The sequence below is a fragment of the Macrobrachium rosenbergii genome, chromosome 13 (assembly GCF_040412425.1).
Source record: "Macrobrachium rosenbergii isolate ZJJX-2024 chromosome 13, ASM4041242v1, whole genome shotgun sequence".
NCBI lineage: Eukaryota > Metazoa > Arthropoda > Malacostraca > Decapoda > Palaemonidae > Macrobrachium > Macrobrachium rosenbergii.
The window spans coordinates 55,387,635-55,405,366 of record NC_089753.1 but is presented as its reverse complement, the minus strand read 5'-3'; the positions used below and the strand labels follow the sequence as shown (position 1 = coordinate 55,405,366).

General features: G+C 38.0%; 1 protein-coding gene and 1 long non-coding RNA gene across 3 annotated transcripts in view; one reads left to right on the top strand and one right to left on the bottom strand.

Moving 5' to 3' along the window:
• Positions 1–17,732, top strand: part of LOC136845338 (uncharacterized) — a 198,428-nt gene that overhangs the window by 21,106 nt on the left and 159,590 nt on the right. The gene's annotated exons all lie outside the window — the stretch shown is intronic.
• Positions 1–17,732, bottom strand: part of E23 (Early gene at 23) — a 63,650-nt gene that overhangs the window by 45,623 nt on the left and 295 nt on the right. For both annotated transcript variants that reach the window (XM_067115562.1, XM_067115563.1), the window contains exon 2: positions 15,793–16,373. In XM_067115562.1, the coding sequence (XP_066971663.1) occupies positions 15,793–16,055 (263 nt within the window). In that variant the 5' untranslated portion in view covers positions 16,056–16,373. The remainder of the gene's footprint in view (positions 1–15,792; positions 16,374–17,732) is intronic.

The window sequence follows — 17,732 nt, the reverse complement described above, 5'->3', positions numbered from 1 at the left end:
GCCAGTTTCAGGATGTATGGAAGCTAAAATTCCAGTTCAACCTCCACCTCCAAGAGTAAAACCTGCCCAGCCACTCACCAGGTGACCCTCTGTTCTTCCGTAAGATCTCACATGGAAATGCACGTGCGAGAGTCTCCCCTTACCCTGTCAGGAAGATCTAACAAGAAGGGAACTCGAGACGAGATCGAAGAGACCTTCCGTCTACGGTGTCGCTACAATGCAGCGTCGGTCGCAGATTCGATTACTGTATTTTGAAACCTAACACGTCTCTCGCTCGCTCTCTCTCTTGCCTTTCATCTGTGCGTATAATCGGTTAATAAAGAAGACTTGCAACCAATCATCCTCCTTACTCTGGCAGAGTGAGCGCTTCTTTTTGTGGGAACTTTTTTCCCTATACTTTCACAGACACACTTTTATCATCATCTCTGTCCCACTTTTCCTGGTGGATTATCTGGGAAAATATTTTATTAAAGAGTTTTTAATGCTGTAGATATTTTACTCCAATTATTAGCTGTAATGATCATTTGGACTCTCTCTCTCTCTCTCTCTCTCTCTCTCTCTCTCTCTCTCTCTCTCTCTCTGTAATTTTAACGTCCAAACGACAATGCACTAATAATTTTCAATAGCATTATGCCTGTCATTCTCAGTTTCCTATTTGAAAAAATGTTGTCTGTGGCTATAACCTCAATCAAATTCCCGCTGGCGCCCAGCCAGATCCAGAATTACCGAAACCACATTAAGGCCGAAAGAAGCTGCCTCAATGTCTACGCAGTTTATGCTTGAAGACGACACTCCTAGTTTATGCCTGGTCGCAAATTGACATTGACAAGTTTGAAAACCGGAGGACTGCCGTGAGGTATTGGCATTTAGCAGCTTATCCAATCTGTCCAGAAAAGAAAGCGGGCGGTGATCTGATGGCTGGCGTGACGACCGACGAATAAATGCCATTTCAACAAAGGGCTGTTTGTGTGTGTGTGCGTCTATGTTTATGTGTGTGTGTTTTGCAAGACCATAAATTGGAGTAAGCTACGTAACGATGTTTTGACTGTAGCCTGTATGGAAACCCATAATAATGAGATTCTTTTGAAGGACGGCGGATGGATGGTATTTAGGCAAAACACCAAGACCATACAGTTCACGCGATATGACAGAAATACTATTAAAAAAAATCACCGCAGCTAATTTGTGCGGCGCTCGAGGAGAGAGAGAGAGAGAGAGAGAGAGAGAGAGAGAGAGAGAGAGAGAGAGAGAGAGAGAGTGTCATTAGGTACGGAACAGAGCAGGAATTACACAATAATTTTTAGAAAAATAATACTGAATAAATAAACGAAGCCAATTTGTGCGGGTGTTTGCTACAGAGAGAGAGAGAGAGAGAGAGAGAGAGAGAGAGAGAGAGAGAGAGAGAGTGGGGGAATCATTAAGTGCGAAAAGAATAGGAATTATACGATATATAACAGAAATATTGATCAAATAAACGCAGCCAATTCCTGAGAGAGAGAGAGAGAGAGAGAGAGAGAGAGAGAGAGAGAGAGAGAGAGAGAGACTCTTATCTTTGTTATCACGTAACCCTTAGCAGAGACAGGAGTCAAGCCTCGTTATCGGGATTTAGGGTGTGATGCGGAAAGGGATTCTGCCTATCTATGGACTGTAAACAAAGTACATTTTTGGTCAGAGTCCTACGTCTAATTTCTCTGAAACCTATCTTTCATTTTACTGTAAAACTCTTGTTGTCGAAACAAAGTTGAATAAAGGCGTATTAAGCGACATACCCGCAACTTGTGCGTGCACCATGAGCAGGAATTCTCGATAGAACCATTTAAGTAGTAGAAATAATACTGTAGAAGTTTAAGTGGGGCCGTATGAAGTTTTCAAGTGGCACACACCATTAGGGTTCCCTTACATTTTTCTGTTAGTACAGTATTTAGGTTCCTTTTGTTTATCTAATTTTTCCACATAGGGGCAGCCTTTCATGTTGAAGCTTGCTGAACGCAATTAATGCTTATAATGCCTTGTTTTACACAATCTGTGGGCATAATAATAATAATAATAATAATAATAATAATAATAATAATAATAATAATAATAATAATATTGCGATAACAGTCTGTTTCAGTGCAAAGGCTGGTAAAACGAAGGTGAAATGAGGTCATTTAATCAAAGGAAACACAATGAAATCGATGACTTGCGCTCGCTTACTTATCAAAGCGAATTTCCCGTCAGCTGTTTCGAATGATACAGAGCTCAAAGTCTACCTCAGTCGGCAGGTCCCACGGCGGGTTAATGCACTCCGCAGCTTAATAAAAGGAAAGATAATGCCCTTTACATCTAGATAAGGAGAGCCGATAATGCCCTCCACAGCCAAATAAAGACACAGAACTCAAGAGAACGATACTTGTGTTTTTAAGTACGTGTACACAGAAGGAGGTATGATGTTAAGTACAAATAAATAAATAAATAAAAATCTTGCATCCAAGGATTTATGCATAGTGTTGCTACAACTACAGAAAAAACGGTGGAAATATTGTTGATTCTTTCCGGTTCTAAATTACGCAATTATCGTTCAATTCCAGGAAGATTAATCAACACAGCCTCCAAATTTCGGATGAACAATCTAAGAATTTTTCAAGTTCTAGAACAATAATTAAAGGATCCTCTAAATTCTGGAACGATAATCAACGGATCCTTCAAGTACTGGAAAAATAATCAAAGTACCCTCCAAGTTCTGGAACAATAATCAAAGGATCCTCCAAGTTCTGGAGCGATAATCAAAGGATCTTCAAAGTTCTGAGACAATATTCAAAGGATCTTCAAAGTTCTGGAATGATAATCAAAGGATCCTTCAACTTCTGGAGCCATAATCAAAGGATCCTCTAAGTTCTGGAACGATAATAAGAAGATCCTTCAAGTAAAGGAGCAATAATCAAAGGGTCCTCCAAGTTCTGGAACGATAATCAAAGGATCCACCAAGTTCTGGTACAATAATCAAAGGATCCTCTAAGTTCTGGAACGATAATAAAAAGATCCTTCAAGTAAAGGAGCGATAATCAAAGGATCTTCAAAGTTCTGGAACGATAATCAAAGGATCCTTCAACTTCTGGAGCCATAATCAAAGGATCCTCTAAGTTCTGGAACGATAATAAAAAGATCCTTCAAGTAAAGGAGCAATAATCAAAGGGTCCTCCAAGTTCTGGAACGATAATCAATGGATCCTCCAAGTTCTGGAACGATAATCAAAGGATCTCTCAAGTTCTGGAACAATAATCAAAGGATCTCTCAAGTTGTGGAACGATAATCAAAGGATCCTCCAAGTTCTGGAGCAATAATCAAAGTATCCTCGAAGATCTGGAACGATGATCAAAGGATCCTCCAAGTTCTGGGGCAACAATCAAAGTATCCTTCAAGTTCAGGAACAATAATCAAAGGATCCTCCAAATTCTGGAACAATAATCAAAGGATCATACAAGTTCTGGAACGATAATCATAGGATCCTTCAAGTTATGGAGTAATAAATAAAAGATCTTTCAATTTCTAGAACGATAATCAAGGGATCCTCCAAGTTCTGGGACGATAATCAAAGGATCCTTTAAGCTCTGGAGCAATAATCAAAGGATCCTCCAAGTTCTGGAATGATAATCAAAGGATTCTTCAAGTTACAGAGCAATAACAAAGGATCCTTCAAATTATGGAACAATAATCAAAGGATCCTTCAAGTTCTGGATCGATAATCAAAGTATCCTCCAAGTTATGGAACGATAATGCAAGGATCTTTCAAGTTTTGGAGCAATAATCAAAAGATCCTCCAGGTTCTGGAACAATAATCAAAGGATCCTCCAAGTTCTGGAGTAATAACCAAGGGATCCTCCAAGTTATGGAATGATAATCAAAGGCTCCTCCAGGTTCTGAACGATAACAAAAGTATCCTCAAAGTTCTGGGACGATAATCAAAGGACCCTCCAAGTTCTGGTACATAAATCAAAGGAACCTCCAACTTCCAGAGCGATAATCAAAGACTCCTACAAGTTCTGGAGCAATAATCGAAGGATCCTTCAAATTCTGGAACGATAATCAAAGGACCCTTCAAGTTGTGGAATGATAATTAAAGGATCCTCCAAGTTCTGGAACGATAATCAAAGGACTTTCCAAGTTCTGGAACGATAATCAAATGATCCTTCAAGTTCTGGAGCAATAACCAAAGGATCCTCCAAGTTCTGGAACGATAATCAAAGGATCCATCAGGTTCTGGAGCCATAATCAAAGGATCCTCCAGGTTCTGGGACTATAATCAAAGTAATGGAACGATAATCAAAGGATCCCTCAAGTTTAGGGGTAATAATCAAAGGATCTTCCATTTTCTGGATCAATAATCAAAGGATCCTTCAAATTCCGGTACAATGATCAAAGGATCCTCCAACTTCTGGAACGATAAGCAGAGGATCCTTGAAATTATAGAGCAATAATCAAAGGATCCTCCAAGATCTGGAACGATAATCAAAGGATCCTCCTAGTTCTGGAGGAATAATCAAAGATCCTCCAAGATCTGTAACGATAATCAAAGCACACTCCAAGTTCTGGAGCAATAATCAAAGGATCCTCAAAGTTTTCGAACGATAATCAAAGGATCCTCCAAGTTTTGGAACAATAACCAAAGGATCCTCCAAGTTCTGGAATGATAATCAAAGGATCCTCAAAGTTCTGGAACGATAATCAAAGAACCCACCAAGTTCTGGAACGATAATCAAAGGACCCTTCAAGTTTTGGAACATTAATCAAAGGACCCTCCAAGTTCTGGAAAGATAATCAAAGGAGCCCCCAATTTCTGGAACGATAATCATAGGAGCCTCCAAGTTCTGGAACAATAATCAAAGGACCCACCCAGTTCTAGAACGGTAATCAAAGGAGCCTCCAAGTTCTGAAACGATAATCAAATGAGCCTCCAAGTTCTGGAACGATAATCAAAGGACCCTTCAAGTTCTGGAACGACAATCAAAGGACCCTCCAAGTCCTGGAATGATAATCAAAGGACCGTTCTGGAACGAAAATCACTGGAACCTTAAAATTCTGATACAACAATCAGTGAATCCTCCAAGCTTTGGAACAGCAGACAAAGAATCCTCTCAGTTCTGGAACAACAATCAGTAGATCCTTCAAGTACTTGAAGAGCAATCACAGGATCCTTCAAGTACTGGAAGATCATAGGATCCTTCGGTCCTGAAACAAAATGAAGGAATTCCATAAGTTGCAGAACAACAATCAAATGGTTCTACAAGTTTTGGAACAACAATCAACAGATCCTTGAAGTTCTGAAATAACACTCAAAGGATCTTCCAAATTCTGGAACGGTGACTACTAGCTCTTTCGAGTTCTAAAACAACGATCGCTGGATCCTTCAGGTACCAGAATAGCAATGAAAAGATCCTACAAGTTCTGGAATAAAAAAAATTCTTCAAGTTCCCAAACAACAATCGTTCATTCAAGTTTTGAATCAACAATCGACAGGTCATCTGAGTGTTGGAACAACAATCAAAGATCCTCAAGTTCTAAAGCAACACACAAAGGTTACATGAAGCTCTCAAACAATGATTACTGGCTTCCTCGAACTCTGAAACAATAATTGGCGTATCCTTCAAGTAAGGTAACAGCAGTCAAAAGATCCTTAAATTCGGGAGCAAAAAAGGACCGTTCATGAGTCACAACAACAATCAAACGATCCTTCAAGTTCTGAAACAACAATCAAGTGATCTAATAAAGATCCAGATCACAACAAGAATATTTCTAGATCCAGAACAACAATAAAATGATCCTTCAAGTTCTTGGTCAACATTCAATGGATTCTTCAAGTTCAGAAACAATATTCAATGATCCTTAGTTCTGAAACAGCTGACAAGAGTATCCTTCAAGTTCTTAAACAATACTATGAGCATCCATCAAGTTTTGGAATGATGATTATTGGCTCCCTCAAGCTCTGCAACAATAAAGATCCTTCAAATACTGGAAATCAATCAAAAGATCCTTCAAATACTGGAAATCAATCAAAAGATCCTGCAAGTAATGGAAATCAATCAAAAGATCTTTCAAGTACTTGAAAGCAATCAAAGGATCCTTCAAGTACAGGAAATCAATCAAATGATCCTTCAGGTACTGGAACTCAACCAAAAGATCCTTCAAGTACTGGAAATCAATCAAAAGATTCTTCAAGTACTGGAAATCAATCAAAGGATCCTTCAAGTACTGGAAATCAATCAAAGGATCCTTCAAGTACTGGAAATCAATCAAAAGATCGTTGAAGTACTGGAACTCAATCAAAAGATCCTTCAAGAACTGGAAATCAATCAAAAGATCCTTCAAGTACTGGAAATCAATCAAAAGAGCCTTCAAGTACTGGAAATTACTCAAAAGATCCTTCAAGTACTGGAAATCAATCTAAAGATCGGTGAAATACTGGAAATAATCAAAAGATCCCTCAAGTACTGGAAATCAATCGAAAGACCTTTCAAGTACTGGAAGTCAATCAAAATATCCTTCAAGTACTGGAAATCAATCAAAAGATCGTTGAAGTACTGGAAATCAATCAAAGGATCCTTCAAGCACTGGAAATCAATCAAAAGATCCTTCAAGTACTGGAAATCGATCAAAAGACCCTTAAAGTTATGGAACAAAAAGGATCCTTCAAGGTCTATAACAACAATCAAATGGCCCTTCAAATTCTGAAAAAGCAATCAAAGGATCTTTTAAGTTCTTAAACAACACAATGAGCATCCTTCAAGTTTTGGAATGACGATTATTGGCTCTCTCAAGCCCTGCAACAACAAAGATCCTTCAAGTACTGGAAATCAATCAAAGAATCCTTCAAGTACTGGAAATCAATCAAAAGATCCTTCAAGTACCGGAAATCAAAAGATCCTTCAAGTACTGGAAATCAATCAAAACATCCTTCAAGTACTGGAAATCAATTTAAAGATCCTTCAAGTATTGGAAATCAATAAAAAAAAACTTCAAGTACTGGAAATCAATCAAAAGATCTTTCAAGTACTGGAAATCAATCAAAAGATCTTTCAAGTACTGGAAATCAGTGAAAAGATCGTTGAAGTACTGGATATCAATCAAAAGATCCTTCAAGTACTGGAAATCAATCAAAAGATCCTTCAAGTACTGGAAATCAAACAAAAGATCGTTGAAGTACTGGATATCAGAAAAGGTCCTTCAAATATTGGAAATCAATCAAAGGATCCTTCAAGTACTGGAAATCAATCAATGGATCCTTTAAGTACTGCAAATCAATCAAAAGTTCGTTGAAATACTGGATATCAAACGAAAGATCTTTCAAGTATTGGAAATCAATCAAAGGATCCTTCAAGTATTGGAAATCAAGGGATTCTTCAAGTACTGGAAATCAATCAAAGGATCCTTCAAGTACTGGAAATCAATCAAAAGTTCATTGAAATACTGGATATCAACCAAAAGATCCTTCAAATATTGGAAATCAATCAAAGGATCCTTCAAGTATTGGAAATCAAAGGATCCTTCAAGTACTGGAAATCAATCAAAGGATCCTTCAAGTACTGGAAATCAATCAAAGGATCCTTCAAGTACTGGAAATCAAAGGATCCCTCAAGTATTGGAAATCAATCAAAGGATCCTTCAAGTACTGGAAATCAATCAAAAGATCCTTCAAGTATTGGAAATCAATCAAAGGATCCTTCAAGTACTGGAAATCAATCAAAAGATCCTTAAAGTACTGTTAATCAATCAAGATCCTTCAGGCACTGGAAATCAATCAAAGGATCCTTCAAGTACTGGAAGTCAACCAAAAGATCCTTCAAGTAATGGAAATCAATTAAAGTATCCTTCAAGTACTGGAAATCAATAAAAACATCCTTCAAGTACTGGAAATCAATCAAAAGATCGTTGAAGTACTGGATATCAATCAAAAGATCCTTCAAGTGCTGGAAATCAATCAAAGGATCCTTCAAGTACTGGAAATCAATCAAAAGATCCTTTAAGTATTGGAAATCAATCAAAAGATCCTTCAAGTACTGGAAATCAATCAAAGAATCCTTCAAGTACTGCATATCAATCAAAGGATCCTTCAAGTACTGGAAATCAATCAAAAGATCCTACAAGTAATGAAAATCAATCAAAAGATTCGTCAAGTACTGGAAATCAATCAAAGGATCCTTCAAGCACTGGAAATCAATCAAAAGATCCTTCAAGTACTGGAAATCAATCAAAAGATCCTTCAAGTGCTGGAAATCAATCAAAGGATCCTTCAAGTACTGGAAATCAATCAAAAGACCCTTCAAGTACTGGATATCAATCAAAAGATCCTTCAAGTACTGGAAATCAATCAAAGGATCCTTCAAGTAGTGGAAATCAATCAAAAGATCCTTCAAGTAGTGGAAATCAATCAAAAGATCCTTCAAGTACTGGAAATCAATCAAAAGATCCTCCAGGCACTGGAAATCAATCAAAAGATCCTTCCAGTACTGGAAATCAATAAAAACCCTTCAAGTACTGGAAATCAATTAAAGGATCCTTCAAGTACTGGAAACCAATGAAAAGATCCTTCAAGTACTGGAAATCAAAGGATCCTTCAAGTACTGGAAAAAATCAAAAGATTCTGCAAGTACTGGAAGTCAATCAAAAGATCCTTCAAGTACTGGAAATCAATCAAAGGACCCTTCAAGTATTGAAAATCAATCAAAAGATCTTTCAAATATTAGAAAATAAATAAAAATATCCATCAAGTACTGAAAATCAATTAAAAGATCTTTCAAATATTAGAAAATAAATAAAAATATCCTTCAAGTACTGGAAATAAATCAAAGGATCCTTCAAGTACTGGAAATCAATCAGAAGATCGTTGAAGTACTGGAAATCCATCAAAAGACCCTTCAAGTACTGGAACTCAATCAAAGGATCCTTCAAATACTGGAAAGCAATCCAAAGATCCTTCAAGTACTGGAAATCAATCAAAGGATCCTTCAAGTCCTGGAAATCAATCAAAAGATCCTTCAAGTACTGGAAATCAATCAAAAGATCCTTCAAGTACTGGAAATCAATTAAAAGACCCCTCAAGTATTGGAAATCAATCAAAGGATCCTTCAAGTACTGGAAATCAATCAAGAAATCCTTCAAGTACAGGAAATCAATCAAAAGATCTTTCAAGTACTGGAAATCAATCAAAAGACCCTTCAAGTACTGGAAATCAATCAAAAGATCCTTCAAATATTGGAAATCAAGTACTGGAAATCAATCAAAGGATCCTTCAAGTACTGGAAATCAATCAAAAAAGATCCTTCAAGTACTGGAAATCGATCAAAAGATCCTTAAAGTTATGGCACAAAAAGATCCTTCAAGGTCTATAACAACAATCAAATGGTCCTTCAAATTCTGAAAAAAGCAATCAAAGGATCTTTTAGCCTAAGTTCCAGAACAATCGAATAGTACGCTTCAAGTTCTAAAGATAAAGTCAAATGATCCTTCGAGTTCTGGACCAACAATTGATAGATCCTTCACGTTCTGAGACAACACACAAAGGATCCTTCAAGTTCTAAAACATCACACACAGGATCCTTCAAGTTCTGAAACAACAATCTGTAGATCATGAAAGTACTGGAACAGCAATGAAAAGATCCTTAAAGTTGTGGAATAACAAAGATCCTTCGGGTTCTATAAGAACAATCAGAGGATCCCTCAAGTTCCGGAACAAGATAAAAGAATGCCTCTTTCCAGAAAACAATCAAACGATCACCAACCTTCGAGAAGAACAATTTAAAGGTCAAACTCTAAAAATAAAAATGTTGGGGATAACCAAAAACGAAAATAATAAATGCGCCGAAGTTTCTTCGGCGCAATCGAGTTTTCTGTACAGTGTGTAATGCTGTATGAAACTCTCAGCCACGCCCCGATGGTGACCTGTATTGTTGGCACCCATAGCGGTGCCAGAAACACGATCATGACTAACTTTAACCTGAAATACAATAAAAAAAAGACTACTGATGATAGAGGGCTGCAATTTGGTATGTTTGATGATTGGAGTGTGGATGGTCAACATACCAATTTGCAGCCCTCTAGCCTTGGTAGGCTTTAAGATCCGAGGGCGGACAGAGAAAGTGCGGACGGACAGACAAAGAGCCATCTCAATTGTTTTCTTTTGCAGAAACTAAAAATGTATGACGAGTTTTCCAGTCAGTATGGCAGAACGAGTTTCCGATGTACGAAGTGATAAAATGTAGGAAAAAACTTGGTGATGTCCCAAATGTCATAATTATGAAAACTGACCAGACTAGATCATTTTCCTCTCAAGATGAATCATTTTACAGGGAGAAACAAAAGGTTTAATATGGGCGTTTCAATGCCACGCAGGGATTCACTGATTCCAACGCAATAACGTTTATAGACCTAATTTCTGAAGGTTTTACTTACCAAATTACAGGACACCTACGATTAAACATTGAGCACAGGATGGAGGCTGAGAGAGAGAGAGAGAGAGAGAGAGAGAGAGAGAGAGAGAGAGAGAGAGAGAGAGAGAGTCAATGTAAAGCCTATTGCTAAAACGTCTGTGTAATTGAATTAATGAATACTGCAACCATTTCGCATATCCATCAAGATGACCTACATCCCTCGCGTTTAAAGTGTTATCATTTCACCACATGCTTCGATGTGAGTGATAATGTTGGTCTGAAAAACACATGGTCATAAAACAGAGATAAAATATTACAGGAATTGAATGTTTTCAGATAACGATCTCATACTAAACCTGTCCGAGTAATGATTTATTAATTTTTTTGTTGGCTGACGGTATTAAATGTTCTTTTAGTACTACCTGTTGAGACTATAACAAAATATCATGTTACTGCAGAGTACTTCTATAATATGGCAGATGACGCTAGCCAGGAGCAGAGCTTTTCTGATGAACGAGAAAGGTGATTTAACCAGAAATAGTTACAAAGAAAAGGGCACTTTCTCCAGTTTCGGATGGAGAGTTTGGCAAATGCCTCCGACTTTTATGTCGGGGATAGTTTAAAACCGTATAATGTTTAGCTCTTCTTCTCTCGGTTTCACTTGCCAAAGTACCAGTGAATAACCTGCATGTGTTTACTAGTATGTATACCCATAAGTATGTTGCATTGGTAGTCTTCACATACTTTGATGTAAAAACCAGAGTATAAATAAAATTGTGCTTGCTTGCAACATTAAACAAATACTAGCAGGCCTGCTTGCAACATTAAACAAATATTAGCAGCAAGAAAAAACACCAGGCTCTCCTTCACATATTCTACGTTCGGGATACGCTGTCGTCTCTTATAACTCGTACCAAAATGCTTGTGGGGGGAGTGAGAGAGAGAAAGAGAGAAATGTTTATTCGCTGTCAGGGGTCTGCAAGTCATGAAACATCTCTGAGCTCTTGCTGACGTCACTCTTCATAACAAGACATGCCAGCATAACCAATCTCCAACCAATCGTCTTCAACCAAACTGGTTTTTGCACAGCATAATACGCCCACACACAGGTATGCTGAAGCTCTTGCTTGAGTGGTTTTCTCCAGTTAACGCAATATCGCAAAAGGGGAAAAACCACGGACAGGTTGGGGGTTCTTCGGTACGTAAGAGCTGGGATTGGGTTAACGTGCTTGCTTGCTGCCCTCGAATGTGATACCCCTTTCTAAGGCGCCCTTATGGAATCGCACCCGACTCTCCGTCACCTATAACAGCTTCTGTAGACGCTCACGAGGAAGAAATGGCACAGTGACCAAGTCTCTAAATAAACTATTTAAGACTGATTTTCTTAAGAATGGTAAACATATAGTGTTGACACTTACTCCACATGTTTTGTATATATGGATAGATGAATGTGTGGCATTATGGGTCGATACCCAGGCAAGGGATATCAAATAGCTGATCGGGCGAAATTCATGGTTTGTGATGCTAGGGTACAAGAAAGATTAACATTAATTATGGACAATATTTCATTCTATAATGTCTATTACATTATTTCTTATTGGTTTAAAACGAGTCCTTGAATACCTAAACACCATTCTCCTTGCATACTCGTCTCTCGTGCTCATCTTCAAGAAGTGGTTTTTGCAAATTTTCGAAACAGCTGCAGGCGTGCACTACGAATGGTAAACGCTCCCGCGAAAGCATCTCGTTTCATAAAAGCTATAAAGTGATAATCGAGTCTTGAAATATTTGCTGAATGACGGGTGAAATCCACAGTTACAAAATATAGAGATACACACAGGAAGCTTTCTGAATATTACTGAGCTTATTATTAATAACAATAGAAGCCCAGGAGGGTCTTGAAAGGTCTCTGCATATAGATCTTGACATATATGAAAGGCAAACTGTATAAACTGAGTATTTCTCTCATAACCATGATCACATCATGAGAAGCCAGTATTTGCTGACTATTTTAACATCCCCTTCCCCCTTCAAAGAAGCTTCTACGCCTCATTTTAATTTAGAAAGCCTTTTTTATATTATTGTTTCCACCTGCACATAGCTTTACCCATAGGCCTGCAGCAAGAAGACCTTTTTAGTTTTCTATAAAAGAAAACTACCGTGCCGGCTTTGTCTGTCCGCTCTCAGATCATAAAAACTAGAGGCTAAAGGGCTGCAAGTTGGTTTGTTGATCATCCACCCTCCAATCATCAAACATACCAAATTGCAGCCCTCTAGCCTCAGTGGTTTTATTCTAGTTAAGGTTAAAGTTAGCGATAATCGTGCTTCTGGCAACGGTATAGGTTATGCCACCAACGGGCCGTGGTTCAAGATTCATGGGGTGCGGCCTATACAGCATTATACCGAGACCACCGAAAGCTACATCTGCTTTCGGTGGCCTTGATTATGCGCAGTACAGAAAACTCGACTGCGCCAAAGAAACTTCGGCGCATTTTTTACTCGTTTCAAAAGGAGTCCAGAGGAGAAGCCCTACAAACCTTCTTTAGACCTTGGCTGTGCTTACCTCCCCTGTGCAAGCCTTTTTCTGGACTAAGACCTATTAACGTCAACAACAATAGGTTCGCCCTCGCCAGTATGACTTGTCTTGACGATCTCTGTCAGGGCAGCTTAGAATTTCCATGTCTTTCTTTAGATAGCGTTGGTGGAGAGAGAGATTTCTGGAAGAAGGACTTTCACGCGGCTCGCAGATGTGTGCGAGGGTCTTGTAGGCCTATTTCAATGGTCCTGAAAGTATCTGTCGCCATATGTTTGAACTAATAGGCCTTCCTTTGCTTTATGCTGAATTATGGCGCTTTCATTCAAGAGTAATAATAATAATAATAATAATAATAATAATAATAATAATAATAATAATAATAATAATAATACGTTACTAACGCAGATACAACAAGCTCCTTTGATCGTCGTAACAACCACACCCATACGTTCGTCACGTACAAGAAACGTCATATCACTTTTAAAAAATCTTACATAAATATCCAACTAAATAACAGACGAACTCATTTTAAGCAAAAACTATAGAAAACGGCCAAAAAATATGCAAGTAAAATAAAAAATATATATATATATTACCTTACTTCACGCAATATCACATCACATAGGTTCGAAACAGAAAAAAAGTTATCAGCAAGAAACGGAAAGTATCCAAATAGAAAAAAAAAAAAAAGTAAAAAAGCGAGAGGCAGTGAAAAGGAGACTGCGCAGCGTAGGCCTCTTCGTAGCGAAACTAGGTCACCAGCCGTTGCGAGGGTACGGTTTCTCTATGTGGTGAAATTAACGAAGTCCTGTCAAAGATCCTCGTGAATAAATCGATTCCAGGGGTTATCGTAAAAATAAGGAGAAGGGTCAATCAATTTCGGGGTCTGTGAGGCAGAGCAAGAACTATAGTCTTTCAATAATGATAATAATCGGAGAAGTAATTTACAATGATACTGGTAGCCTATCTAAATATATTTCATCTGTTTTTACTCGGGAGCTTTATCAAAAAGTTCAAAGTGCCTCTTAATAAAGTGTAAAAGCACTTTGTAAAAAAGTACGAAAGCTAATGACGGGGCATTTTGTAAAAAATAAAAAAAAAAAATTATAAAACCAGAAATTTCAGACGTTTGACGGTGTTTTCCTCAATTAGTAATAATAATAATAATGCCATGGGCAATATAAAGAAAAACGAAGTCCCTAATAATTTCACTGTTTAGGTAAAGGGTGTCAGTAAAAAATACCATGGCATTTAAAAAAAAAAAACAATCTGTGCGGAGGTTATTCTCCTCTGAAAATGATAATTGACGTGCAGTCCAACAAGAATTCTGCTGGGCAGCCCATAACTGTAACTCAAAATCAGAAAAATACTTACCGTTCTGACAAAATTATAGGAAAGATTGGATAAAATACAACCTGTATGGCACTATTAATTGCGGCCTCATAATGGAAAAACACCTACCATAATATTCTACTCATTGTTATTCAAGGCACAGACATTCCTAGGGAATTTGGCTTTGAGGTCATATCTGATAAAAGCAAGTATCCACAAAACAACAGAATGACCACGAGTGAGGAGAATGAAAACCAAGACATAAGTTAAGATGACCGACATACAGGAATAAGTATATACAAACAAAGCTTGGGGCATGAGCCAAGTTTTTCATTCTCCTGTAAAATGTACGCGACTTAGGCCTATAATCAATCTTAAAGGAGTAGCAATAAGAGCAAAAGAGCCCCATACTGATCATTCTCGATCTATAACTGATGTTACCTTGATATACTTAAGCAGTGAATTATGTACCTGGCGGTGAGTCAACTGTGGTATGCTACAAACCTCAAGTCGCAATCACACATCCAGAGTGGAAAGGGCATATGAGTAAGCAACCTCCTTTATGACTGCGGAGAACCAGGCGCCTGGCACCTTCTGGGTCAGACGGGTTCGATTCACGACTGAGGCGAACAATTTGGGCGTGGTCAACAGATCTGAGAAGCGAATTCTGTACCTGGCAGCTGGGCAACTTTGGTGGATTGCAATCAGGGTGAAGAAGGAAAGGGGGATGGCAACCTCATCCTAAAGACTTTCTTATGTCCAGTAGGTTAATATCTTCTGGAGGTATCTGCACTTACGGAAAAAGTGTGTGTGTACTTCCTTCGGCTAACTAGCTGGACTGCTCCATCGGGGTAATTCTACTGAACAAGGAAATTTCTTGTAGGAACTGAGGGTCCTTGGTAAGGGTATTGAACCCTTAGGTTTTCAGAATTAAATTGTGCTTATAGCCGTATTATTCATGTTTGTTGGTTTATCGAAAATCATTTCGCATATTTTTCTTTCAAACTTCTCTTTTTCAGGTGATGACATCTTATTCTGTGGAAGGATGTTATTTGTAAGTCAATGACCTCGGCCTGTTCCATATGAAAGGCAGCTGATATCTGTCATGTGGAAAATGGGATTGATGCTGATTTCTTAGTAAATCTAATGGGAAAAGACTGAAGGCAGACCGCTTACTTCAACAAGAAAAAATAAACAACAAACACACACACACACACACACACTATATATATATATATATATACTGTACATACACATATATATCTATATATATAAAATGTATGTACATAAATATATTTATAAATAAATATATATATATATATATATATATATATATATATATATATATATATATATATATACACACATATATATATATATATATATATATATATATATATATATATATAATTTGTTACCCGTTTCATTACATTTCAGAAAGCGCGGCATTAAACAAAAACAGGAAAAAAACGAGGATTCGTTCACAACACTTTAGGTAAAGAGGGAGAGAGAGATACTTACGGTGCAATGTGAGGGACTGGTCCGACATCTGTTCCTTTGAGAGGTTCGCTTTCCACGGGATCGATCTGAATTTGCAGATGGGACTGGTTCTTCTGAAGCTGCTGCTGCTGCTGCTGCTGGTGGTGGAGATTGGGGTTGTGCGCGGGCTTCGCTCTCAGTGTCTTGCTGGAGGCGACTTTGAGGATCTGCTTGCAGTTCATCGTCAGGTGGTCGATGTCCACGGTGACGGGGACGTACCTCCTCGTCGACCAAATAGAGTCCATGGTTGCTGTCGAGGAGGGAGGTGGGTGGACGAACGCGAAACGAGTCACACTGGGATCTATAGGTTTCTAGGGCAGCTCGACGAAATGAACTGTGACTACCGAGTCCTTGTTGTAGGATCCCCAACTGTGATTTCTTTTCTTTGTCTGATAACACCAGCACCACCCACAGCTGACATCAGGTTGGGAAACCGTTTCTCATCTAAAACTCGAAGTGGTTTCCTCTGCGTTCCGTGTGCATGCCGTCAGGAATTCTTCATTGCATTTCTTCCCATCACTGATTGCTAACGAAACTCTAATCTCTATCTTATCATCCTTCTACTGAAAATAAGGAAATAAACTGAGTATGCAGATTTAAAACGACGCAATGCTCTCAAACCAAGGAATGCACTGAGCAAATGCAGGGACTCGATTGTACAGTATGCTTATCCGCCCCCCTTTGGTGAAACAGAATTCGATCAGGAAATTTCAAAAATCACAATCACTCCTTGACAAGTTAAGAAAAATAAAATATAGAACTAAAGAAAAATACCTCTAATGATGTTTACCATTTCTCATTAGTATACTTTTTACTTTGAAAGAAAAACCCATTTGACTTTAAATCTGAAAAAGCTTAGGCCTCCTTTCCATACGTTAACACTTCCATCAGCTGAATTGTAATCTTATCTACAGTAATTACACTGAAAAGGAATTAAATGCCATATTTCAAAGGAGTGTCGACCCAAGGAAACAATTCGTACTGATGGCGTTGTCATGTTAAAACCCTCAGCAAACCATAACTAGAGTATAGGTCGTGTTGCCGTATTTCTTGACCAAGACAAAAGCGTTTGATACATATATAAGGCCAAAGTAACGATTGCTATATTGTGTACGAGTTTTAATGTAGGCGTCTGTAGAACACTTAAAAATTTGGTGGTCAGATTTCAAAACATTGCACAAACGCCAATGGGTTGATTTAGTCATGCCTCAATAACCATTTCTCCATGTTTTAAAATAAAATCACGCTGTCATAAAATATCTATAAAAATGTGAACTAATATAGAGAGAGAAAGAGATCGGGGTTGACTGTCTCGTACATATTACGTTAATCGCTATGTTAACTTTTCGAAACAAGTTTTTAAAAAATGCCGTCTTTACAATAAAAATGAGAGAGAGAGAGAGAGAGAGAGAGAGAGAGAGAGAGAGAGAGAGAGAGAGAGAGAGAGAGCGCTCAGGGAGATGGGGTCTGTGTCCCAATACTGATTACCTGAGGTCACTGACCCCACCTCGGAACGGTACTTCACACTATAATTCAATTCACGTAGCTTTATTCCGTGTTAGTTTTTCTCTTTTGTATAGCAATTTCAGTATATCGTCAGACACAATGGATGTTGTTCAGTCAGCTGTAAATAATGAAAGGTTTATGAACATCTTACACCTTCGTCATGTCTAAGTATAGGTCCGGTCATTTACATAACCCAACGAACATCACCTGAAAGATTCACCAATGGTACTGCTGCTTCTTTTTATTGATATTATATTATTATATGGCTATTCATTTTTAATTTCTCACATTGCAGTTCTTTTTATGCACATTAAATAAAAAAAAAATAGCGATTATAGACACTTAAGGCAGCCTCGCAGCACATGTTTAATTTTTCAAATCGTAAACAATTTGAGAGAACCACTACACAATGCCCG